Source organism: Pseudophryne corroboree, chromosome 9 (assembly GCF_028390025.1).
Source record: "Pseudophryne corroboree isolate aPseCor3 chromosome 9, aPseCor3.hap2, whole genome shotgun sequence".
NCBI lineage: Eukaryota > Metazoa > Chordata > Amphibia > Anura > Myobatrachidae > Pseudophryne > Pseudophryne corroboree.
The window spans coordinates 466,856,188-466,883,294 of NC_086452.1; the positions used below are offsets into that span (position 1 = coordinate 466,856,188).

Genomic DNA, 27,107 nt, shown 5'->3' on the forward strand with positions numbered 1-27,107 from the left:
AGTTATGGAAATGTTTCATCACAAACTTTCAGGAATGTGTCACATTTAGGGCCAAATGCAGAGGTGGACGCAGTGCGATGTTTGCGCAGTTAAGAGATTAGTTGCTACTATGAAAGCGGAAAAGCCCTGAAAACCCCAACAGTGCATGCACTCACCTGAGTATACCCTTTCATTATCAAGGCAATCCTTGTTTACTAACTTTAATACTCAATCACTACCTATGGGGATTCTGATAGTGCCCTGGTAACAGCCTGTAACATCCCCTTATTAGCCATGGGGCAGATGTACTGTACTAAGCCTTGGGGAGAGATAAAGTCGTGGCTATTTAAACACAGAAGAAAGGGATCAATAGGGCTCCGAGCAATTTTGTGCAAGTTCGGGATAAAACCAGCCCGCAAAGTGTACGAGATCGGGTGCTATTGCCGGCATTGAAACACCACGGCAACTTTGCATCTAATTGGATTGACCCCAAAGACTACATCATCCATGATGCATCAGGGGATTCTCACGAGCAGGCACATGTGCAGTCAGGGCCGTAACTAGGTGTGTGTGGAAGGGGCACCGCACATAGCGCTGCTGGGTAGGGGGCGCTGTTAGCAGCACTTCTCAATTACCTGTTTTAATTACTTTCACTTGCTGCTTCCCCCCTTTTTGAAGCCCAGCATCTCCTGACCACCCCTGTCTCCTACCCCCACCACTTCTGTCACTAATACCTGTACAACATTCATGAACTCCACTAAGGTAAGGTAATGCACTGTGACAACAAGAACAAAAATTACACCTACCTACTAAATGGGGTAAAATTAGGGGATTCTGTACTGGAAAAGGACTTAGGTGTCCTCATAGATAGCAAGCTAAGCAGTAGTACCCAAAGTAGGACTGCAGCAAAGAAGGCTAATAAGATATTAGCATGCATAAAACGGGGTATTGATGCTAGGGACGAGAGTATTATACTCCCGTTATATAAATCACTAGTGAGGCCACACCTTGAATACTGTGTACAATTCTGGGCACCGTACTACAAAAAGGATATCCTGGAGCTAGAAAAGGTACAGAGGAGGGCGACCAAACTAATCAAGGGTATGGAGACGATGGAATACAAGGAAAGGCTTGAAAGACTAGGCATGTTTACATTGGAAAAGCGGAGACTAAGAGGGGATATGATCAACATCTACAAATATATAAGGGGACAATACACAGAGCTTGCGCGGGACCTGTTTTTGGTTAGATCAACACAGAGGACTCGTGGACACTCGCTCAGGTTAGAGGAGAGGAGATTCCGCACAATACGGCGTAAAGGCTTTTTCACGGTAAGGACAATACGTGTTTGGAGTTGTAATGGCGGAATCTGTCAACACCTTTAAGAATGGGTTAGATAAATTCCTAATGGATAAGGATATCCAGGGGTATGGTGCATAGTCATGCATTATAGTTACTATAAATAGGGATAAAATGCAACGGCTGACAGCAGCATCAGTCAGAAATTTTAGTCAAATCATCATGCATAGGAGACCACAAATAGGTTGAACTCAATGGACAATTGTCTTTTTTCAACCTCAGATACTATGTTACTATGTTACTATGTTACTAAAGATTTCTTCTGAGTAGGGTGTTTGATTAGAATTCAACAGGTTATAGGTTTGAATCCTGGGTGGGGAAGTATATTGAAATGTGTCATGTAATAAAGTGTATTGTAACTGAATAACAATGAGCTCTCAAGTAAGGTGCATGAATGTGGTATAAAGAGGATTTGTGTCCAAATCCATTTTCTTGCAGTGCTCTATAAATGTGTGTGTATTATATTATACAAATATAAAAATGTGGGAGGGGGCATCATAGCATGGGCTTTCTCTGGGATCAATCTTGTCATGCCCCTTACCCACGAAGCATGTACCTTATGTCCCTATTGGAAAAAAGTGGAGGGGGGGCGCCAATTCTCTCTCTTGCACAGGGCACCAAAAAGTCTAGTTACGGCTCTGTGTGCAGTCCAGGAGCCCAGAAGAGGAGGTTCTTAGCCCACACTAGATGCCCACAAAAACCTAAAAAAGAACCCAGGAAGCTGGAGGGGCACAGTCTTGCCAGAATTCTGAGGGAATGGGAAGTGGTCGCCCAATACTTTTGTGCCTAGGGGTGGCCTGACCCCTAAATCTGCCCCTCTATAAACAATACCATAAAAGTAATGTGTCTTTAATTTTATCCCCATTTAACTAAGTCAGATGGGGGCGGGCCGGGTCCGTTTTCGGGGCAGCTGCGTGACATCACACGCAGCCGCTCTTATAAAACACATGGCCGCTGACCATCTGGCAGCACAGCCAGGGGTCAACCCCCATTTAACTCTGGATGTCCCTTCCACTCGATGGAGAGATAGTTCAATTCTCTGCATTCACCACCGATCCCGGTAATGTACATCAGTGACCCGCATGGCGGAGCAGCTGTCACTTACTTGTCAAACATGCGGAATATATCAGATAACTCTTCCTCTGATCTTCCTTTACTGTCATCCTTCATGCACCGAACCATCATCACCAAAAACTCATCGAAGTCTACCGTGCCGCTCCCTGCCGGGAAATAATTAAGTTAGAGATTCTGCATAGAGACCAAGAGCAAACCTTTATTCTGTCATAGAACTGCACAAAGTGTACATATAAACGTTGAATACAGCAAACTCACACACTAGAATGTCATTGAAAATGCTTACATATAAATTGGTTTTATGCATGTTTAAATGAAATATACACCCTGGGGCAGGTTCCTAACTTTATTAAGAAACTTCTTTGCATGTATATAATAACTATAGTCAGGGCCGGAACTAGGATTTTCGTCACCCTGGCAAGGCAGTAATTTGGCGCCCTCCCCCCCCCCCCTCCCCAAAAAAAGGGGATACTACTGGACAATATTCCCCTATGTGCCTCAAATGCCCCGTGTGTTACATGCCCCACGATAGTGTTCAACTACATGATCCTTTGTGTGTCCCCATACATTGCACTATATCATAACACCTCATCATTGCACTACATTCCCCTATCCACTGCACTACATCACTATAATACATAACTACACGCCCATATGCACTGTACTCCATACCATATATGCTACACTACATCACTATACTACATCTCCTACACGCTGAACTACATCACTACACTACATGCCCCTATGCACTGCACTACATACCCTATATGCTACACTACATCACTACGCTACATCCCCTTATATGCTACACCACATCAGTGCACTACATGCCCCTATATACTGCAATACATTACTACACTACATACCCTATATGGTACACTACATCACTACACTACATGCCCCTATGCACTGCACTACATACCCTATATGCTACACTGCATCACTACGCTACATCCCCTTATATGTTACACCACATCAGTGCACTACATGCCCCTATATACTGCAATACATTACTACACTACATACCCTATATGGTACACTACATCACTACACTACATGCCCCTATGCACTGCACTACATACCCTATATGCTACACTACATCACTACGCTACATCCCCTTATATGTTACACCACATCAGTGCACTACATGCCCCTATATACTGCAATACATTACTACACTACATAACCTATATGGTACACTACATCACTGTACTACACCCCCCTATAAGCTACACCAAATCCCCACATCTGGAGGCAAAGTGGAGGTTTATACTGCTAACTGGGAGCACAGTGCGCTTCTACAGCTTGTACCATGCACTGCACGCTAGTCACAGCACTGCAGAAGAGCGTTTAAGACAGAAGCCGAGAGATCCCAGGTACTGGAGCTCACCCGCGCAGCATCAGAGCCATCTGCGGGCAAACAGGTGGGTCAGATACATTGCCCTGGGAGCTGTCTGCTGTCTCACTGGAGCAGCACAGCACTGCCGGTAAAAAAAAAAAAAAAATCCTGCTTCTCTGTAACTCCTTGGCGCCCCCCTCAAATCCTGCGCCCGGGGCGCATGCCCCCTTAGACCCCCCCTAGTTACGGCCCTGCTATAGTGAGGGTTCTGCCTCTGGGATCCCCACTGTTACATAAATCCAGCGCCCAGAACATTCTACCAGACAGGAAGGCAGAGCAGAGACCACTGCCCGCAGAGATGTGGGATGAGTCACTTAAGCAGCGTATCTCCCCACTTTCCTGATTAAGGAGGGCTTGCACCAATTTGAGGGGAATGTCCCATCGTCTTGTAGATCAGAACTTCTGTCCCAATTCTGGAACAGCTGGCAGATACGTCATACTAATGGCTTCTGGGAGAGATGTAGAAAGTCTTCTAAAGAGTAGTAGACAAGTCAAAAAGTATCCAATCAGCTTTTATCTATCATTTTATGAAATGTACTTGATAAATGCTACTGAAGAAGGTCCATGAAATATTTGCTGAAATACATATATAAGATCTATGAATAATTAATTCCTTCATATCACTACCTGGAAGCTGATTGCTTGCATACTTGCCTACTCTCCTAAAAGTTGAGGGAGACTTCGACAGCAAGAGTTAGCAATTATGATTGGTTGCTATGGGCAACTTCTCCACTTGCTCACTCTTTAGTATGATACATACATCCTTAACGTCATTGCTGCCCTAGAGGTAGGGGAAGGGGTCTGAGGCCAGAACATCAGTAGATCTTGGCAATTCCCCAGGGGGGTTGTGGCATGGACCAACATGACACACCCATGTCCCTTTGTAGTGTGTCCTCACCACATTCGTGTGCACACACCACCGCTGTGAGGCTATTTGAGCCCCTACAAGTTGGGAGGTACTATTCAGTGGTCACCAAATCCACCCACAGTGATAGCAGATACCAGTGGCTGGAACACCGTAACGTTATTGGTTCCAGATTATGATATTGTGGGGACAGCATGTAATAAAAACATGGGGTTGTTGTGTTTTATATTTCTATTAATAAACATTAACTACTTTAATGTCATCCCTGTTCCCATCTAGTTTAAGCGGAGAAAATACTAGGGGGTAAATTTACTAAGATGGGAGTTCTATTTAAGATGGGATGTTGCCCATAGCAACCAATCAGATTCCAGGTATTATCTTCTAGAAGGTGCTAGATAAATAAGAAGTAGAATCTGATTGGTTGCTATGGACAACAGCCCATCTTGAATAGAACTCCAATCTTAGTAAATTTACCCCTAGGAAAGAGTAACTCTGCGGGAGAGATCATACAGGAGTAGATGTATTAAACTTTGGAACAAGATAAAGTGGAGAGAGATAAACTACCCACCAATAACCATCTAACTGTCATTTTGGCCCAGATTTATCAAGCCTTGGGGAGCGATAACGGAAATAAAGTACCAACCAATCAGCTCCTGTCATTTTTCAAACACAACCTGTAACATTGCAGTTGGAAGCTGATTGGCTGGTGCATTATTACCGTGCAATTTATCACTCTCCAAGGCTTGATAAATCTGGGCCAAAATGACAGTAAGATGGTGATTGGTGGGTAGTTTATCTCTCTCCACTTTATCTCTCTCTACAGTTTGATACATCTCCCCCTACAGAATACTCACCATCTTCATCCACCTCGTCTATCATCTCCTGCAGTTCCTCGGGGGTGGGATTCTGCCCCAACATTCTCATGACTTTCCCCAGCTCCTTTGTACTGATGCAGCCGTCCTCCGCATCTTGTACGAAGATATCAAAAGCCGCCCTGAATTCTGGTAAAAAAAAAGAAGCATAAAATGGGAATATAAATAGGATCCGTCAGCATAGGTCCAGGCAGATCTGGTGCTTATGTAGTGTAAGACCTGGCAAGGGGAAACGTATTGTATGACCCAAGTGCATGCTTAAAGGGCAGAGTAGATTGGCCAAGTGGTTCTTATCTGTCATCAAATTCTATGTTTCTATGCTTCAGAGGGAAGTGCATGAAAAAATGTATACCCATCAGTTCCTCAACACATTGGCTAATAATACTACACTGATATGTAAGGGACATGGGGGGTCATTCCGAGTTGATCGATCGCTAGCTACTTTTTGCAGCCATGCAAACGCATAGTCGCCGCCCACCGCCCACGGGGGAGTGTATTTTTGCATTGCAAGTGTGCGAACGCGAGTGCAGCCGAGCGGGACGAAAAAGTATTTTTGCAGTTTCTGAGTAGCTCTGAACTTACTCAGCCGCTGCGATCACTTCAGTCTTTTTGGTCCAGGAATTGACGTCAGACACCCGCCCTGCAAACACCTGGACACGCCTGCGTTTTTCCAACCACTCCCAGAAAACGGTCAGTTGCAACCCACAAACGCCTTCTTCCTGTCAATCTCCTTGCGATCGGCTGTGCGAATGTATTCTTCGTTAAATCCATTGCTCAGCAACGATTCGCTTTGTACCCGTACGATGTGCCTGCGCGTTGCAGTGCATACACATGCGCAGTAGTAACCTGTTCGCTGTGCTGCGAAAAACTATCAACTCGGAATGACCCCCATTGTTTTGTCCAGTCTGACTGTCAGAGGAATGAATGTTACTAGGCTGTAAAACGCGTCAGTCCGATATGAGTTACCATTCTTCTGTTCTTCTGTGAGTTGTTCAACCTGGAAAAGACAAAGCAGAGTTTATGACTTGAGAGTTTCCGAGAGGTCACACAATGGCACACATATTTACTTTGGCAACTTGGGCCAGGCCACAGTAATCATTGAGAATAACGGGGACTGCAATCTGCAGCGTTAGACCGCCTCGCCTAACACAGGAGGTATCATACGCCCTACACCGGGCATAGGCTACTTAGAAGAATAAAATCATGTTGGAACTAGTGATGTGCACCGGACATTTTTCGGGTTTTGTGTTTTGGTTTTGGATTCGGTTCCGCGGCCGTGTTTTGGATTCGGACGCGTTTTGGCAAAACCTCACCGAAAATTATTTGTCGGATTCGGGTGTGTTTTAGATTCGGGTGTTTTTTACAAAAAACCATAAAAAACAGCTTAAATCATAGAATTTGGGGGTCATTTTGATCCCATAGTATTATTAACCTCAATTACCATAATTTCCACTCATTTCCAGTCTATTCTGAACATCTCACACCTCACAATATTATTTTTAGTCCTACAATTTGCACCGAGGTCGCTGGATGGCTAAGCTAAGCGACACAAGTGGCCGACACAAACACCTGGCCCATCTAGGAGTGGCACTGCAGTGTCAGGCAGGATGGCACTTCCAAAAAATTGTCCCCAAACAGCACATGATGCAAAGAAAAAAAGAGGCGCACCAAGGTCGCTGTGTGACTAAGCTAAGCGACACAAGTGGCCGACACAAACACCTGGCCCATCTAGGAGTGGCACTGCAGTGTCAGGCAGGATGGCACTTCAAAAAAATTGTCCCCAAACAGCACATGATGCAAAGAAAAATGAAATAAAAAAGAGGTGCAAGATGGAATTGTCCTTGGGCCCTCCCCACCCTTATGTTGTATAAACAGGACATGCACACTTTAACGAACCCATCATTTCAGCGACAGGGTCTGCCACACGACTGTGACTGAAATGACTGGTTGGTTTGGGCCCCCACCAAAAAAAGAAGCAATCAATCTCTCCTTGCACAAACTGGCTCTACAGAGGCAAGATGTCCACCTCATCATCATCCTCCGATTCCTCACCCCTTTCACTGTGTACATCCCCCTCCTCACATATTATTAATTCGTCCCCACTGGAATCCACCATCTCAGGTCCCTGTGTACTTTCTGGAGGCAATTGCTGCTGGTGAATGTCTCCACGGAGGAATTGATTATAATTCATTTTAATGAACATCATCTTCTCCACATTTTCTGGAAGTAACCTCGTACGCCGATTGCTGACAAGGTGAGCGGCTGCACTAAACACTCTTTCGGAGTACACACTGGAGGGAGGGCAACTTAGGTAGAATAAAGCCAGTTTCTGCAAGGGCCTCCAAATTGCCTCTTTTTCCTGCCAGTATACGTACGGACTGTCTGACGTGCCTACTTGGATGCGGTCACTCATATAATCCTCCACCATTCTTTCCATGGTGAGAGAATCATATGCAGTGACAGTAGACGACATGTCAGTAATCATTGGCAGGTCCTTCAGTCCGGACCAGATGTCAGCACTCGCTCCAGACTGCCCTGCATCACCGCCAGCGGGTGGGCTCGGAATTCTTAGCCTTTTCCTCGCACCCCCAGTTGCGGGAGAATGTGAAGGAGGAGATGTTGACAGGTCACGTTCCGCTTGACTTGACAATTTTCTCACCAGCAGGTCTTTGAACCTCTGCAGACTTGTGTCTGCCGGAAAGAGAGATCCAACGTAGGTTTTAAATCTAGGATCGAGCATGGTGGCCAAAATGTAGTGCTCTGATTTCAACAGATTGACCACCCGTGAATCCTTGTTAAGCGAATGAAGGGCTCCATCCACAAGTCCCACATGCCTAGCAGAATCGCTCTGTTTTAGCTCCTCCTTCAATGTCTCCAGCATCTTCTGCAAAAGCCTGATGAGGGGAATGACCTGACTCAGGCTGGCAGTGTCTGAACTGACTTCCCGTGTGGCAAGTTCAAAGGGTTGCAGAACCTTGCACAACGTTGAAATCATTCTCCACTGCGCTTGAGTCAGGTGCATTCCCCCTCCTTTGCCTATATCGTGGGCAGATGTATAGGCTTGAATAGCCTTTTGCTGCTCCTCCATCCTCTGAAGCATATAGAGGGTTGAATTCCACCTCGTTACCACCTCTTGCTTCAGATGATGGCAGGGCAGGTTCAGGAATGTTTGGTGGTGCTCCAGTCTACTGTACGTGGTGCCTGTACGCCGAAAGTGGCCCGCAATTCTTCGGGCCACCGACAGCATCTCTTGCACGCCCCTGTCGTTTTTTAAATAATTCTGCACCACCAAATTCAAGGTATGTGCAAAACATGGGACGTGCTGGAATTTGCCCAGATGTAATGCACGCACAATATTGCTGGCGTTGTCCGATGTCACAAATCCCCAGGAGAGTCCAATTGGGGTAAGCCATTCTGCGATGATCTTCCTCAGTTGCTGTAAGAGGTTGTCAGCTGTGTGCGTATTCTGGAAACCGGTGATACAAAGCGTAGCCTGCCTAGGAACGAGATGGCGTTTGCGAGATGCTGCTACGGGTGCCGCCGCTGCTGTTCTTGCGGCGGGAGTCCATACATCTACCCAGTGGGCTGTCACAGTCATATAGTCCTGAGTCTGCCCTGCTCCACTTGTCCACATGTCCGTGGTTAAGTGGACATTGGGTACAACTGCATTTTTTAGGACACTGGTGAGTCTTTTTCTGAGGTCTGTGTACATTTTCGGTATCGCCTGCCTAGAGAAATGGAACCTAGATGGTATTTGGTACCGGGGACACAGTACCTCAATCAAGTCTATAGTTGCCTCTGAATTAACGATGGATACCGGAACCACGTTTCTCACCGCCCAGGCTGCCAAGGCCTCAGTTATCTGCTTTGCAGTAGGATGACTGCTGTGATATTTCATCTTCCTTGCAAAGGACTGTTGGACAGTCAATTGCTTACTGGAAGTAGTACAAGTGGTCTTCCGACTTCCCCTCTGGGATGACGATCGACTCCCAGCAGCAACAACAGCAGCGCCAGCAGCAGTAGGCGTTACACTCAAGGATGCATCGGAGGAATCCCAGGCAGGAGAGGACTCGTCAGACTTGACAGTGACATGGCCTGCAGGACTATTGGCTTTCCTGGGTAAGGAGGAAATTGACACTGAGGGAGTTGGTAGTGTGGTTTGCAGGAGCTTGGTTACAAGAGGAAGGGATTTAGTGGTCAGTGGACTGCTTCCGCTGTCACCCAAAGTTTTTGAACTTGTCACTGACTTATGATGAATGCGCTGCAGGTGACGTATAAGGGAGGATGTTCCGAGGTGGTTAACGTCCTTACCCCTACTTATTACAGCTTGACAAATGCAACACATGGCTTGACACCTGTTGTCCGCATTTGTGTTGAAATAATTCCACACCGAAGAGCTGATTTTTTTTGTATTTTGACCAGGAATGTCAATGGCCATATTCGTCCCACGGACAACAGGTGTCTCCCCGGGTGCCTGACTTAAACAAACCACCTCACCATCAGAATCCTCCTTGTCAATTTCCTCCCCAGCGCCAGCAACACCTATATCCTCATCCTGGTGTACTTCAACAGTGACATCTTCAATTTGACTATCAGGAACTGGACTGCGGGTGCTCCTTCCAGCACTTGCAGGGGGCGTGCAAATGGTGGAAGGCGCAAGCTCTTCCCGTCCAGTGTTGGGAAGGTCAGGCATCGCAACCGACACAATTGGACTCTCCTTGGGTATTTGTGATTTAGAAGAACGCACAGTTCTTTGCTGTGCTTTTGCCAGCTTAAGTCTTTTCATTTTTCTAGCGAGAGGATGAGTGCTTCCATCCTCATGTGAAGCTGAACCACTAGCCATGAACATAGGCCAGGGCCTCAGCCGTTCCTTGCCACTCCGTGTCGTAAATGGCATATTGGCAAGTTTACGCTTCTCCTCAGACGATTTTAATTTTGATTTTTGGGTCATTTTACTGAACTTTTGTTTTTTGGATTTTACAAGCTCTCTACTATGACATTGGGCATCGGCCTTGGCAGACGACGTTGATGGCATTTCATCGTCTCGGCCATGACTAGTGGCAGCAGCTTCAGCACGAGGTGGAAGTGGATCTTGATCTTTCCCTATTTTAACCTCCACATTTTTGTTCTCCATTTTTTAATGTGTGGAATTATATGCCAGTATCAATAGCAATGGCCTACTACTATATTTACTGCGCACAACTGAAATGCACCACAGGTATGGATGGATAGTATACTTGACGACACAGAGGTAGGTACAGCAGTGGCCTACCGTACTGCTATATATAGTATACTGGTGGTCACTGTGTCAGCAAACTGCAAAACTAAAATGCACCACAGGTATAGAATGTAGATGGATAGTATACTTAATGGATGACGACACAGAGGTAGGTACAGCAGTGGCCTACCGTACTGCTATATATAGTATACTGGTGGTCACTGTGTCAGCAAACTGCAAAACTGAAATGCACCACAGGTATAGAATGTAGATGGATAGTATACTTAATGGATGACGACACAGAGATAGGTGCAGCAGTGGCCTACCGTACTGCTATATATAATATACTGGTGGTCACTGTGTCAGCAAACTGCAAAACTAAAATGCACCACAGGTATAGAATGTAGATGGATAGTATACTTAATGGATGATGACACAGAGGTAGGTGCAGCAGTGGCCTACCGTACTGCTATATATAGTATACTGGTGGTCACTGTGTCAGCAAACTGCAAAACTAAAATGCACCACATGTATAGAATGTAGATGGATAGTATACTTAATGGATGACGACACAGAGGTAGGTACAGCAGTGGCCTACCGTACTGCTATATATAGTATACTGGTGGTCACTGTGTCAGCAAACTGCAAAACTAAAATGCACCACAGGTATAGAATGTAGATGGATAGTAAACTTAATGGATGACGACACAGAGGTAGGTACAGCAGTGGCCTACCGTACTGCTATATATAGTATACTGGTGGTCACTGTGTCAGCAAACTGCAAAACTAAAATGCACCACAGGTATAGAATGTAGATGGATAGTATACTTAATGGATGACGGCACAGAGGTAGGTACAGCAGTGGCCTACCGTACTGCTATATATAGTATACTGGTGGTCACTGTGTCAGCAAACTGCAAAACTAAAATGCACCACAGGTATAGAATGTAGATGGATAGTATACTTAATGGATGACGACACAGAGGTAGGTACAGCAGTGGTCTACCGTACTGCTATATATAGTATACTGGTGGTCACTGTGTCAGCAAACTGCAAAACTAAAATGCACCACAGGTATAGAATGTAGATGGATAGTATACTTAATGGATGACGACACAGAGGTAGGTACAGCAAAAACAACAAAAAAAACTCGGCACTGTACTCCTCCTATATAATATTAATTATACTGGTGGTCCCCACAATAAAGCAGCACACTGAGCACAGATATGGAGTGTTTTTCAGGCAGACAACGTATACTGGTGGTCACTGTCAGCAAAACTCTGCACTGTACTCCTGCTATATAATACAGCTGCTCCCCAGTCCCCACAATTAAGCAGTGTGAGCACTCAGCACAGATATATTATGCAGCACACTGAGCACAGATATGGTATGGAGCGTTTTTTTCAGGCAGAGAACGGATAAAAACTGGTGGTCACTGATCAGCAAAACTCTGCACTGTACTCCTCCTAACAGCTGCTCCCCAGTCCTCCCCACAATTAAGCAATAAAGCAATCAACTTCAACAATAAACGGAGAGGACGCCAGCCACGTCCTCTCCCTATCATCTCCAATGCACGAGTGAAAATGGCGGCGACGCGCGGCTGCTTATATAGAATCCGAATCTCGCGAGAATCCGACAGCGGGATGATGACGTTCGGGCGCGCTCGGGTTAGCCGAGCAAGGCGGGAAGGTTCGTACCTGCCTCGGACCCGTGTAAAAAGGGTGAAGTTCGGGGGGGTTCGGTTTCTGAGAAACCGAACCCGCTCATCACTAGTTGGAACTGACTTTTCTGCAAGGCTTTCCTGAGGAAGGACCTTGATAAACAGGTCAATAACTAAATCATTACAAAGACACTAATTATAATCACAAGATAAACATTAATTAGTTTAATACTAACAATAGTTTGTATAAAAAGGTATAATTTGTGATATGTAAAACTCTTATTACTAATAATATTCCCAACCTACCACTGTTTAGAAGTCATTTTTATTTAACATACTATGGGGAACATTTACTAAGCAGTGATAAGAGCGGAGAAGTGAGCCAGTGGAGAAGTTGCCCCATCAACCAATCAGCAGCTCTGTATAATTTTATGGTATGCAAATTATAGATGTTACTTCAGTGATGATTGGTTGCCATGGGCAACTTCTCCACTGGCTCACTTCTCCGCTCTTATCACTGCTTAGTAAATGTCCCCCTAAGTGAGATGTATCAAGACTTGGTGAGTGATGAAGTGGAGCCGTTACGCAAAGTATCAAATCAGCTTCTGTCATTCATCTAGCACAGCCTATGAAATAACAGGTAGCTGCTGATTGGTTGAAACTTCTCCATTGTATCTCTCAAAGGTTCGATGCATCTCACCCTATAAATAATATTAAAACAGGATTGTATTGATCTGTGGGCTCGCAATAAGCGCTCGTGCGAATCCTAGTGAAAAATGTTTTTTTTTTAAATGCTTCAATATAAGCATAAGGATCAAAACAACATAAGCGTCAGCAAATATAAAGTCTGCTTATTTCAAGGAGAACACATAGGCAATGGCATAGAGGAACCCATAGATAACTTAGTAACTATGGGGGTCATTCCAAGTTGTTCGCTCGCTAGCAGTTTTTAGCAGCCGTGCAAACGCTATGCCGCCGCCCACTGGGAGTGTATTTTAGCTTAGCAGAAGTGCGAACGAAAGGATCGCAGAGCGGCTACAAAATAATTTTGTGCAGTTTCAGAGTAGCTTCAGACCTACTCAGCGCTTGCGATCACTTCAGACTGTTCAGTTCCTGTTTTGATGTCACGAACACGCCCTGCGTTCACCCAGCCACGCCTGTGTATTTCCTGGCACGCCTGCGTTTTTCCGAACACTCACAGAAAACGGTCAGTTGACGCCCAGAAACACCCACTTCCTGTCAATCACTCTGCGGCCAGCAGTGCGACTGAAAAGCTTCGCTAGACCTTGTGTGAAACTACATCAGCCGTTGTGAAAGTACGTCGCGCGTGCGCATTGCGCCACATACGCATGCGCAGAATTGCCTTTTTTTGCATCACTACTGCGCAGCGAACATTTTCAGCTAGCGATCAACTCGGAATGACCCCCTATATTGGGAATAGTAAAGCAAAGACTACAACTAATGCACAGAACGTGGGAACATAAATAAACACAGAAACAAGATCGTAATAATAAGGTCTGATATAAAATGAATTGCGGTATTATAATGAACAGAAGGAGAGTGCTATTATGTAGTGTTATCAGGGAGCTGAGATACTGCTGCACATCTAGGTGCGGACAGGCTACTGAGGGGTTAAACAGGCCGGTCAGCGAGAGCAATGCCCTGAGCACCCAGGATGAGTACAAACAGCCTGTCACAGCCAGTATAGTGTCCTCCCCGTGTAGCTCTGAATCCCTGTTTCATGTGTTCTATTCCTGGCCCAGAGATACAGGAGAGACAGCACAAAGCTCCCAGGAGCTCTGACATCTATCCTCATATCTCCTCCGACCACTCATGCCTGGCACCAGGAATGGAACCAAATATAGCTCTATGTTCCCATCACTGTATAAAGATATGAGGGTGCCGGGGAGACAGACATGAGGGTGCCGGAGAGACAGACATGAGGGTGCCGGGGAGACAGACATGAGGGTGCCGGGGAGACAGACATGAGGGTGCCGGGGAGACAGACATGAGGGTGTCGGGGATACAGACATGAGGGTGCCGGGGAGACAGACATGAGGGTGCCGGAGAGACAGACATGAGGGTGCCGGGGAGACAGACATGAGGGTGCCGGGGAGACAGACATGAGGGTGCCGGGGATACAGACATGAGGGTGCCGGGGAGACAGACATGAGGGTGCCGGGGAGACAGACATGAGGGTGCCGGGGAGACAGACATGAGGGTGCCGGGGAGACAGACATGAGGGTGCCGGGGATACAGACATGAGGGTGCCGGAGAGACAGACATGAGGGTGCCGGGGAGACAGACATGAGGGTGCCGGGGATACAGACATGAGGGTGCCGGAGAGACAGACATGAGGGTGCCGGGGAGACAGACATGAGGGTGCCGGGGAGACAGACATGAGGGTGCCGGGGATACAGACATGAGGGTGCCGGGGATACAGACATGAGGGTGACGGGGAGACAGACATGAGGGTGCCGGGGATACAGACATGAGGGTGCCGGGGAGACAGACATGAGGGTGCCGGGGAGACAGACATGAGGGTGCCGGGGATACAGACATAAGGGTGCCGGAGATACAGGCATGAAGGTGTCGGGGATACAGACATGAGGGTGCCGGGGATACAGACATGAGGGTGCCGGGGAGACAGACATGAGGGTGCCGGAGATACAGACATGAGGGTGCCGGAGATACAGGCATGAAGGTGTCGGGGATACAGACATGAGGGTGCCGGAGATACAGACATGAGGATGCTGGGGATACAGACATGAGGGTGCCGGGGAGACAGACATGAGGGTGCCGGGGATACAGACATGAGGGTGCCGGAGATACAGGCATGAAGGTGTCGGGGATACAGACATGAGGGTGCCGGGGATACAGACATGAGGGTGCCGGGGAGACAGACATGAGGGTGCCGGGGATACAGACATGAGGGTGCCGGAGATACAGGCATGAGGGTGCCGGTGATACAGACATGAGGGTGCCGGGGATACAGATATGAGGGTGATGGGGATACAGACATGAGGGTACCAGGGATACAGACATGAGGGTGCCGGGGATACAGACATGAGGGTGCCGGGGATACAGGCATGAGGGTGCCGGGGATACAGACATGAGGGTGCCGGGGATACAGGCATGAGGGTGCCGGGGATACAGACATGAGGGTGCCGGGGATACAGACATGAGGGTACCGGGGATACAGACATGAGGGTACCGGGGATACAGACATGAGGGTGCCGGGGAGACAGACATGAGGGTGCCGGGGATACAGACATGAGGGTGCCGGAGATACAGGCATGAGGGTGCCGTGGATACAGACATGAGGGTGCCGGGGATACAGACATGTGGGTGCCGGAGATACAGACATGAGGGTGCCGGAGATACAGACATTAGGGTGCCGGAGATACAGACATGAGGGTGCTGGGGATACAGACATGTGGGTGCCGGAGATACAGACATGAATGTGCCGGAGATACAGACATGAGGGTGCCGCCGGAGATACAGACATGAGGGTGCCGGGGATACAGATATGAGGGTGCCGGAGATACAGACATGAGGGTGCCGGGGATACAGACATGAGGGTGCCGGGGGTACAGACATGAGGGTGCCGGGGATACAGACATGAGGGTGCCGGGGATACAGGCATGAGGGTGCCGGGGATACAGACATGAGGGTGCCGGGGATACAGACATGAGGGTACCAGGGATACAGACATGAGGGTACCGGGGATACAGACATGAGGGTACCGGGGATACAGACATGAGGGTGCCGGGGAGACAGACATGAGGGTGCCGGGGATACAGACATGAGGGTGCCGGAGATACAGGCATGAGGGTGCCGTGGATACAGACATGAGGGTGCCGGGGATACAGACATGTGGGTGCCGGAGATACAGACATGAGGGTGCCGGAGATACAGACATTAGGGTGCCGGAGATACAGACATGAGGGTGCTGGGGATACAGACATGTGGGTGCCGGAGATACAGACATGAATGTGCCGGAGATACAGACATTAGGGTGCCGGAGATACAGACATGAGGGTGCCGCCGGAGATACAGACATGAGGGTGCCGGGGATACAGATATGAGGGTGCCGGAGATACAGACATGAGGGTGCCGGGGATACAGACATGAGGGTGCCGGGGGTACAGACATGAGGGTGCCGGGGATACAGACATGTGGGTGCCGGAGATACAGACATGAGGGTGCCGGAGATACAGACATTAGGGTGCCGGGGATACAGATATGAGTGTGACGGGGATACAGATATGACAGTGCTGGGGATGCGAGTGAAGTGAGCCATGTGAGGGGACACAGTGCACTAATTGGGGTCACTCTACGAAGAAAACGACACCCAAAAAATTTAAAAAAAAGTCAGGTTGACCTTTTTCCATGTCGACCTTGTCCGTGTCGACTTAATGACTGTGTTGGCCTATTTCAGGTGTCAACCTAGTCACTGTAGACTAATAGTGGTCGACCTAATGACTGTCGACCCTATGATCCACACCTATGTAGACAATTAGGGTGCTGATCTCATCTCTTGGTGTACTGTAACTGGGAGGCTTCTGGGATTCTCTTGCTCCTCATGTGAATGGATTGGGGAACAGACAATGGGGGTCATTCCGAGTTGTTCGCTCGTTGCCGATTTTCGCAACGGAGCGATTAAGGCAAAAATGCGCATGGTTCGCAGTGCGCATGCGGTTAGTATTTTAACACAAAACTTAGTAGATTTACTCACACCCGAACGAAGATTTTTCATCGTTGAAGTGATCGGAGTGTGATTGACAGGAAGTGGGTGTTTCTGGGCGGAAACTGGCCGTTTTCTGGGAGTGTGCGGAAAAACGCAGGCGTGTCAGGGAAAAACGCAGGAGTGTCTGGAGAAACGGGGGAGTGGCGTGTGTGTGACGTCAAACCAGGAACGAAACTGACTGAACTGATCGCAGTGTAGGAGTAAGTGTGGAGCTACTCAGAAACTGCTAAGAAATTTCTATTCGCAATTCTGCTAATCTTTCGTTCGCACTTCTGCTAAGCTAAGATACACTCCCAGAGGGCGGCGGCTTAGCGTGTGCAATGCTGCTAAAAGTAGCTAGCGAGCGAACAACTCGGAATCACCCCCAATGGGCGGTAATTCAGATCTGATCGCTGGGCTGCGTTTTTTGCTGTTCTGCGATCAGATAGACGCCGCCTACGGGGGGAGTGTTTTTTCACCGTGCAAGTGTGCGATCCTATGTATAGCAGAGCTGCTCAAAATCAGTTTGTGCAGTCTCTGCGCAGCCCAGGACTTACTCTTCCAGTGTGATTGATTCCTGCTGATCGGGGCCGGAGCTGACGTCAGATACCCTGCCTCAAAACACTTGAGCCCGCCTGTGTTTTACCGGACACTCCTGGAAAACGGTCAGTCACCACCCACAAACTGCCTCTTCTTGTCAATCACCTTGCGAACTCCCGTGAGAATGGATCCTTCGCACCATTCCGTCGCTGACCGCTGGTGCCCGTTGTAGTCGTCCGACGCGCCTGCGCAATGCGGCTCAGACGCATGCGCAGTTCGGATTTGATCGCCCACTGTGCAAAATCGCACAGCAGCAATCGTATCTGAATGACCCCTAATGTTATGTAGCTCGCTGTAATGTTTCCTGCCACAGTTTAAAGATAAAACTCTCAGAAATAAAACCGTCGCTGACTGTTTGCTGCGATAATAGATAGGGCTGGAAGTTACTGCCTTAGAATACATTTCTTTTTGTTGCAGAATATCCATCCACGTAATCCACAGAGGGCTAACAGCTGTGGTCAAAGCTCCTCCATTGTGAAATCAAAGCTTACAGAACGTATTTTGAAGTGTGAGTCTTATTCTAAGCCCAGATCACAGTGTTCCCTGGATAATAGCTAAAGCAGGTGTATGATAATCCGCAGCGCCATTGTCTGTGCTGATGTGACTATATATAGTGCGAGGATTCATGTCCCCGCAAGTCGCGCATCTCCCCACACTAGGAACTCTCAGACATCTAAAGTCCAAATGTTATATTGCGGGTATGGCATAAAAACCCTAATTATAATAGCTCAGTCTAATATACGTAATATTAAATTGGAGCCATCGCCTATAACCAGACATTAATAACAGTATAATGCTCCTGTATTAATGAATCAGCCTATCAATTTACTAGGAACTAACGTTATCACTGAGGCATGAGGCACAATGCTGCAATTAGGCTCTGAGCGATGTAAAACACAGTTCAGAAACTCAAATCTCCTCATTAACCCGACATGACATTAGTGTAAAAGTTACACTGCACAGGAGACTGTCACTTTGAAAAAGATAAAGGGCCTAATTCAGACCTGATCGTAGCCGTGCAAAATTTTGCACGGCTGCGATCAGCCATCCTGACATGCGGGGGGACGCCCGGCACAGGGCTAGTCCGCCCCGCATGGCTAGTCCTCCCCCCGTGCATGGGTGCGATAGCATCGCAAGGCAGTGATGCTAGCGCACCCGGCGAGTAAGTCCCTACCTGCGCAGCATTGCTGCCATGGTAGGAGACTTTTCACCGCGACACACCCCCTGAATGGTCCGGGCACGTCTGTGTTGCCCAGACCGTGCCCCCAAAATGGAGGCCGGACTCCGCCCGCCTGCCCCCTCCCGCCCAGCCAACGGGTGTGGTTCATCAAATCGACAGTGTCTAGGTCGACAATGTTTAGGTCGACCACTATAGGTCGACAGTCACTAGGTCGACATGGATGGGAGGTCGACCGGGTTTCTAGGTCGACATGTGCTAGGTCGACAGGTCTAAAGGTCGACATGAGGATTTTTAAAAAAAATTTTGTCGTTTTCTTCGTAGAGTGACCGGGATCCCAAATTAGTGCACCGCGTCCCCTCGCATGGCTCGCTTCGCTCGCTATGCTTCGGGCATGGTGCCTTCGCTCCGCTACCGCTTCGCTCGGCACACTTTACCGTTCCAATCGTAGTCCACGTGGATCGTTAAGTATGAAAAAATTCAAAAAAAGAAAAAAAATGTGAAAAACTCATGTCGACCTTTAGACCTGTCGACCTAGCACATGTCGACCTAGAAACCCTGTCGACCTTCCATCCATGTCGACCTAGTGACTGTCGACCTATAGTGGTCGACCTAAACATTGTCGACCTAGACACTGTCGATCTTCAGACCGGATCCCCCAGCCAACACCTCTGCCTGTCAATCAGGCAGAGGCGATCGCTGGGCTGAGATGTCGATAGTATCTCTGGCATGCACGTGCGCACTGCGGCACAAGCGCATGCGCAGTTCAGACCTAGTCGACCGCTGTGCAAAAACGCAGAGCGGCGATCAGGTCTGAATTAGCCCCAAAGTGGGGATGTTCTCCATCGCAACCATGCAACGTGTGTCCTTTTATAGATGAATGCTAGTTAGAATTAGAGATGTGCACCCCATGTTTGTGTTTTGGACAATTTTTTGGAAGGACTACCTTTGATCACTAATGAGGAGGTTGATGATGAGGGAGTTAATTACATTATAATCTTGTACAATAAATTTTATGAAATCGCCACAAATGACGTAACATGGAGGAGTTGCCTAGAAGGCTAACATCCCTTCCTCTACTAACTTTGGCCTCACACATGGAGCAGATCCCTTCACAAACATTTCAGGATTTGTGTAAAAATAATCCCACAACCAAGAGGTGGCTTTTTTGGTTTTATGTCCAGGCATCAGAATGGCTTTCGTTTTGTCACGGCCAAAAACTGCAGCCACTGGTGGCTGACTTACACAAACAACATCATCATCAACATCCTCAGTGTCAGATAGTAGTACACACATATCCCCCTCATCCAATCCCACTTCCACACACGAATCCTCAATTTCTATTATGCCCTCATCATCACCATCTTTACTTGTACTGCTCCCCACAAGTGCAGATGGTGCAGAAATGGTGGAAGGAGGTGAAAGAAGCTTCTCTATGAGGGCAGTGTAAGAAATGTCAGACTCACACATAGCTAACGTGGACATCCCTAAACGTTCCTCAGGAATGTGTGACGATTCAGAACGCACAGTTTGTTCTACTGCCTTAGTGATATTTATTTTTTACATATCTGCTAGACAGTTGCCTCACTGACAGTTACATAACCACCACTTAAAGGCCAAGACCTGAGTCTTTACTTGCCACTTTCATGTTTCTCTGCAGCTAACATTCCTTTTGATGTTTTTTTCTTTACCACTGTAAAATTAAATTGCTGCTTGGATTTTACATGCCCTGGCTTAAGCCCTCTATGCCCTGGGGAATCGGCCTTAGTAGATGATGGTGACGGATTTGTATCGTCATGACTGGTGGCATCACCTGCAGCACTAGTATGTGCTTCCTGCTCTTCTCTCAATTCTTCGTACTTGTACTCCATATCTATCAACAAACACAGAGTAGGGTACAGCACATACCTCAATTTGTTTAAAAAAAAAGTACCATCTGCAGTGTCACTCAATACGTGTAAGTTTAATTTCACCTACAGTGTCACAACATATGTGTATGAGTCAGAAATAGTAATCTAAAACTACGGTTTAATTTCACTTACAGTGTCACACAATGGGGTAAATTTACTAAGATGGGAGTTCTATTTAAGAGGGGATGTTGCCCATAGCAACTAATCAGATTCCAGGTATTATCTTCTAGAAGGTGCCAGATAAATGAGAAGTAGAATCTGATTGTTGCTATGGGCAACATCCCATCTTAAATAGAACTCCCATCTTAGTTAATTTACCCCAATAGGTGTATGAGTCAGAAATAGTAATCTAACACTACGGTTTAATTTCACCTACAGTGTCACCAATTCAATACATGTATGATTATACACTGCAGTCTGACCGGCAGTGTCACAGAAAAATAATAGTATAGTAATCTGTTGTTATAGCAACAAAAAAATATATATATTTTAAAGCACACCCCTAGATTGTCAGAGGACCCCTTTATGTACAACAAAGGATGGACCACCTCAGTGTCACTCACAATATGTGTATGAATATAATACACTGTATGATTATACAGCAGCCCATCTATGGATGGAGAGAGTACCACTGGAGGACACAGGTACCCCTTTAGTAGCCCAAGTTCCCTGATGGACAAAACTGGACAACAGAGCACCCCTGGAGCAACCCTGGATGGACACCGGATGGACACGATCATTCAATACAAGCTCCGCAGCCAAATTAAAATGGTGTGATCGCCGGGGGCTTTATATAAAACCCGTGACAATCTGCCAGCAGGAGAATGACATTTTGCCACAATCTGGGATCCAAGTGAGGTGAAAAATCCTGAGTTGGACTCGAAACCCAGCTCAGATCGCAATGTTTGGGTGGGCCCAGTTCTCAGAGAATTGGACGTGCTTATTTCTAGTTAGAATCCGATTGGTTGCTACGGGCAGCTTCTACAATGTGGCTCCCCTATTTGAATTTTGGATATTGCTGCAGCCCCACCTCTGGAGCCACCACTGACACCTGACACAATATTTGCATAAAAGGAAACCTTTGTCTACTGCACCTGTCCAACTATTTACACCATACGGTACAGAGCACCAGTCACACAGAGGGGGCGGCCATTTTGTAGGCTGAACCAAGGATCCCGGGAGGTGTGATGGCCTAGAGGAGCTTTTCTGAATTTTGACCCAGAAAGATGATTATAATTAACTTATTATGTTCAATTATTGTCAGAAACCTGCTGTATAGAGAAGATGCTTGACAATGATTCCACATTCTGGTCAAAGAGGTGAGCCCTGTTTTCCTGTCAGGCAGCAGGTGGTCCATGTCATGCCGGCATACAGGGGGCTCATGAGGGACAACAACGGCCCACAAACTAGGACTGTTCTGGAGGGATGTATCTGGTCTATGGATGGGTTGTTGCCAGTTCTCTGACTTGTCTGCCCCCCAACCACCTATTTATCATTCCATTATACTCATATGGTGGGGTGCTTTCTGAGTTGGGCCTAGTGGGGGTTTCCTCAATATGTTGGTGGGCCAGTCCAACTCTGGAGGGTGTAACAGAAAACACTGACAGAGTGCTCATATCAGGCCACAGAAATTGTGAGGTTTAGTAGTTACCTACGGCTCAAAGCTATGGTCTTGCATACATGGGCGTGAGTTATTCAAGTCTCACCAATAAACCCTGCTAAATGCCCATTGGACCTCAGACGTTTCTCCACAGACATTAAATGGACATTTCTAGATGGCAACTGGGTGACAACAATGCTAACACCGGCAAGAGTACTGTCTCATAGGTGGCCCATAGGCCTGCACCCGGCAAGGGGTAGCTGAAAGAGCCAATAATAGCGATGACGCCTGCTTTTGCTTATGGAGGAGCTGCGAATGCATAGATGCTCATACATTAGGACGGGCGTATAGTCACATTAGCATTACATGTGCAGTCCATTACCATCCAGACCTGCGTGTGACTTATTATAATCAGACCCATTATAGTTGTGCAAAGAGCAGTTTGCTCACTGAGTATAACAGGGGTCAGGGTACATGTCTGCAGGAAGACGCACAATAAATACTAGTGCAGAACTAGATCAATAACAGCAACGGTGCCACATCTTTCACAGAAAAGTCCTTATATATTATAACACAGCGTACAGAGGGGGTCATTCAGACCCGATTGCACGCTAGCTTTTTTCGCTGCGCTGGGATCAGGTTAGAACTGCGCATGCGTATGCACCGCAATGCACAGGCACGTCGCACAGGTACAAGGCGGATCGTTGCTGAGCGATGGATTTAACGAAGAATCCATTTGCAGAGCAGATCGCAAGGAGATTGACAGGAAGAAGGCGTTTGTGGGTGGCAACTGACCGTTTTCTGGGAGTGTTTGGAAAAACGCAGGCGTGTCTAAGCGTTTGAAGGACGGGTGTCTGACGTCAATTCCGGACCCGGACAGTCTGATGTGATCGCAGCGGCTGAGTAAGTTCTGGGTAACTCAGAAACTTCACAAAGTACCGCTCGGCTGCACATGCGATCGCACACTTGCAAAGCAAAAATACACTCGCTATGGGCGGCGACTATCTGCTTGCAGCTGCAAAAAATAGCTAGCGAGTGATCAGGTCTGAATTAGGCCCAATGTCATTCAGATATTTCCTTTTTTGTGTCTTATTTCTTTAATTATAAGTATTAAAATTATGAAATGATTTTATTATCTATGACAAATAGGCACTACAGTTAATTCAGATGTACACTATAGAATTATAATTGTGTCAATAACAGCTACACAAACTGCGTAATGTGCATATCCTGGTAACGGGTGAACCCTGGACCCCTGTACATGTCAGATAGGTGTACTGTAAGTGAACATTTCCAGTAATAAAAAAGATAGCACTTTTCTAAATCGGTATATGGCTGCGGATGTGTTAGGGTAAAGCAGGGTGAGAGGTTACATTACACACAGTTTTATTCCAGTGTAGGGAGCAGTAATAGCAGAAACTACTGATCCCTACCCTGCTCCCTACTCTAAATCAAACCTTCTATGCTCAGAAATCACTTATGAGGTTCCAGTATATACAGGTTGAGTATCCCATATCCAAATATCCGAAATACGGAATATTCCGAAATACGGACTTTTTTGAGCGAGAGTGAGATAGTGAAACTTTTGTTTTCTGATGGCTCAATGTACACAAACTTTGTTTCATACACACGGGCCCTCATTCCGAGTTGTTCGCTCGCAAGCGGATTTTAGCAGATTTGCTCATGCTAAGCCGCCACCTACTGGGAGTGAATCTTAGCATCTTAAAATTGCGAACGATGTATTCGCAATATTGCGATTACACACCTCGTAGCAGTTTCTGAGTAGCTTCAGACTTACTCGGCATCTGCGATCATTTCACTGCTTGTCGTTCCTGGTTTGACGTCACAAACACACCCAGCGTTCGCCCAGACACTCCCCCGTTTCTCCGGCCACTCCTGCGTTTTTTCCGGAAACGGTAGCGTTTTTTCCCACACGCCCATAAAACGGCCTGTTTCCGCCCAGTAACACCCATTTCCTGTCAATCACATTACGATCGCCAGAACGATGAAAAAGCCGTGAGTAAAATTCCTAACTGCATAGCAAATTTACTTGGCGCAGTCGCAGTGCGGACATTGCGCATGCGCATTAAGCGGAAAATCGCTGCGATGCGAAGATTTTTACCGAGCGAACAACTCGGAATGAGGGCCACAGTTATTAAAAATATTGTATTAAATGACCTTCAGGCTGTGTGTATAAGGTGCATATAAAACCTAAATGAATTGTGTAAATGTAGACACACTTTGTTTAATGCACAAAGTTATAAAAAATATTGGCTAAAATGACCTTCAGGCTGTGTGTATAAGGTGCATATAAAACATAAATGCATTCTGTGCTTAGACTTAGGTCCCATTGCCATGATATCTCATTATGGTATGCAATTATTCCGAAATACGGAAAAATCCGATATCCAAAATACCTCTGGTCCCAAGCATTTTGGATAAGGGATACTCAACCTGTACTTATATTTTGTTATTTCTATTGTATATCATTTCAAATCTGTTATCATCTCAAGTCTTCTCAGTATTTGTGACTTTTAATTTTGAGCCACAAGAGGTACAAGTTCACACAGTTACTCGATTGCATTCAGTCATAAACAAAAGGCAATCTGTAGTTCTCCAGCGGCTATGGAACTACAAGCCCCAGCATGCCCTGGCAGTGAAATCCTCAGATCTACAACACAATGAATACTTGATGACTCATGCTGAGACTTGTAGTTCTACAACAGCTGACGTAATAAACGATGTATCGGGCTCCTCACATCTTAACGCTACAAGTAATTGTGATACATTATGTCAGAAGGCGTCCATGTTTCATACATTAAAAACCAAAAATCCCACTTGTGAACTATATAATACAATAAAATAATATAATATGGTCTATTATAATAGTTATCAAGCACAAGTTTGCGCTAATACTAAAGATTTAGCATTTCACGGTGTACTAAGATATATGTTAAATTGACGTCACTTACTGCGGCCTTATATATGTCATCCATGGTGGGGGAGATTGCAGAGCGGGATCAGCAGTGGTCTGTGCAGCTGGGATAACAATAGACAGCTCAGCTTATAAAGTGTCTCTCTGGTCACACACTGATGTCACATAACAATAACTGGCCCACCCTTTTTGGGAAAACTAGACAACTGAAGAGCTCAGCGCCCTATTTATACCCTCAGCCCCGGCCCGAGCTGGCACAAAGATTTATTTTCTGCATTTTTCCGAGCTGAGCTGCATTTACTAGAACACATAAGTCAGTGATAGGATCTGTGTCACAGACGTTACCATAGACAACACTTTAGTGCAGCCACCGCTGAAGTATAATTCCCCTATACCGCTGTATGGAATAAAGGAGACATGTAAGGTTTGTTCTAGCAGCACTCGGGGCGATAGCTTATATAAGACACAGCTACAAACCTCACAGAGCATTACAGCTGGTAAATAATACTGTATGTGCTATCACCATTGTCCCCTTTCACTTGTGCACTTTGGAATCATTTCAATGAAAAACTGAGAATATTAGGCGATCAAATCCATTCTACAGGGTTGCACTGAGCTGCATATTTATACATGACCCCGTAGAGGTAACGGCCCTCATTCCGAGTTGTTCGCTCGCAAGCTGCTTTTAGCAGCTTTACACACGCTAAGCCGCCGCCTACTGGGAGTGAATCTTAGCTTCTTAAAATTGCGAACGAAAGATTCTCAAAATTGCGATTACACACCTCTTAGCAGTTTCTGAGTAGCTTCAACCTTACTCGGCATCTGCGATCAGTTCAGCGCTTGTCGTTCCTGGTTTGACGTCACAAACACACCCAGCGTTCGCCCAGACACTCCTCCGTTTCTCCAGCCACTCCCGCGTTTTTCCCAGAAACGGTAGCGTTTTTTCGCACACACCCATAAAACGGCCAGTTTCCGCCCAGAAACACCCACTTCCTGTCAATCACATTACGATCACCAGAACGAAGAAAAAACCGTGAGTAAAATTCCTAACTGCATAGCAAATTTACTTGGCGCAGTCGCACTACGGACATTGCGCATGCGCACTAAGCGGAAAATCGCTGCGATGCGAAAAAATTTACCGAGCGAACAACTCGGAATGAGGGCCAACGTCCAGATGTCACCCTGCCCCCCCTGCCCAGCCCGCCACTGCGTCCAGAACAGACTGTTAGAAATTTCCATTCACCAAGAATGGGTGATAGATAGACATCCAAGAATATGAGCCCTGAGGATGAAAAGCTGGGAGATTATACCCCAGGACAAGCTCCTATACATTCAGGACATGAAGTGCACAGGATGAGAAAAGGCACTAAGGGCTATATATTTATACATCAATATTTGTGGGTTATCCCTCACAAATACTAAGTATCCCCCAAATATATGTATCGGAGACTGCAGCAAATATTGGGTTATCTGCTGCAATCCCGCATATTAGATCACAAAAACAGCCCCCATAGGAAACTGGGGGCTGCTTGTTTGTCAAATTCACCAAGCTCCGAATGCTCCACATTCCAGATGGCTGTCCCCAGATAGCATTAGCCATTGTAGCCTTTAGGCAACTTCTGTAAAAAGCTCTAGAGAGGGATCTGTAGGATTCCCTCCCCCCATGGAATTCTCTACTAGCGCTTGCGTGGGCAGCAGACTGCGCAGTAGTACACTTGGCTCCTGAAGGA

General features: G+C 46.7%; 1 protein-coding gene across 2 annotated transcripts in view; it reads right to left on the bottom strand.

Moving 5' to 3' along the window:
* The window catches only part of LOC134958606 (troponin C, slow skeletal and cardiac muscles), a 30,403-nt gene extending 4,832 nt beyond the window's left edge, over positions 1-25,571 (bottom strand). For both annotated transcript variants that reach the window (XM_063941313.1, XM_063941312.1), the window contains exons 1-4: positions 25,415-25,571; positions 6,515-6,545; positions 5,531-5,677; positions 2,444-2,558 (exon numbers count right to left, since the gene is read on the bottom strand). In XM_063941313.1, coding sequence (XP_063797383.1) covers positions 2,444-2,558; positions 5,531-5,677; positions 6,515-6,545; positions 25,415-25,438 — 317 coding nt within the window. In that variant the 5' untranslated portion in view covers positions 25,439-25,571. The remainder of the gene's footprint in view (positions 1-2,443; positions 2,559-5,530; positions 5,678-6,514; positions 6,546-25,414) is intronic.
* Between the last annotated feature and the right edge of the window lie 1,536 nt (positions 25,572-27,107).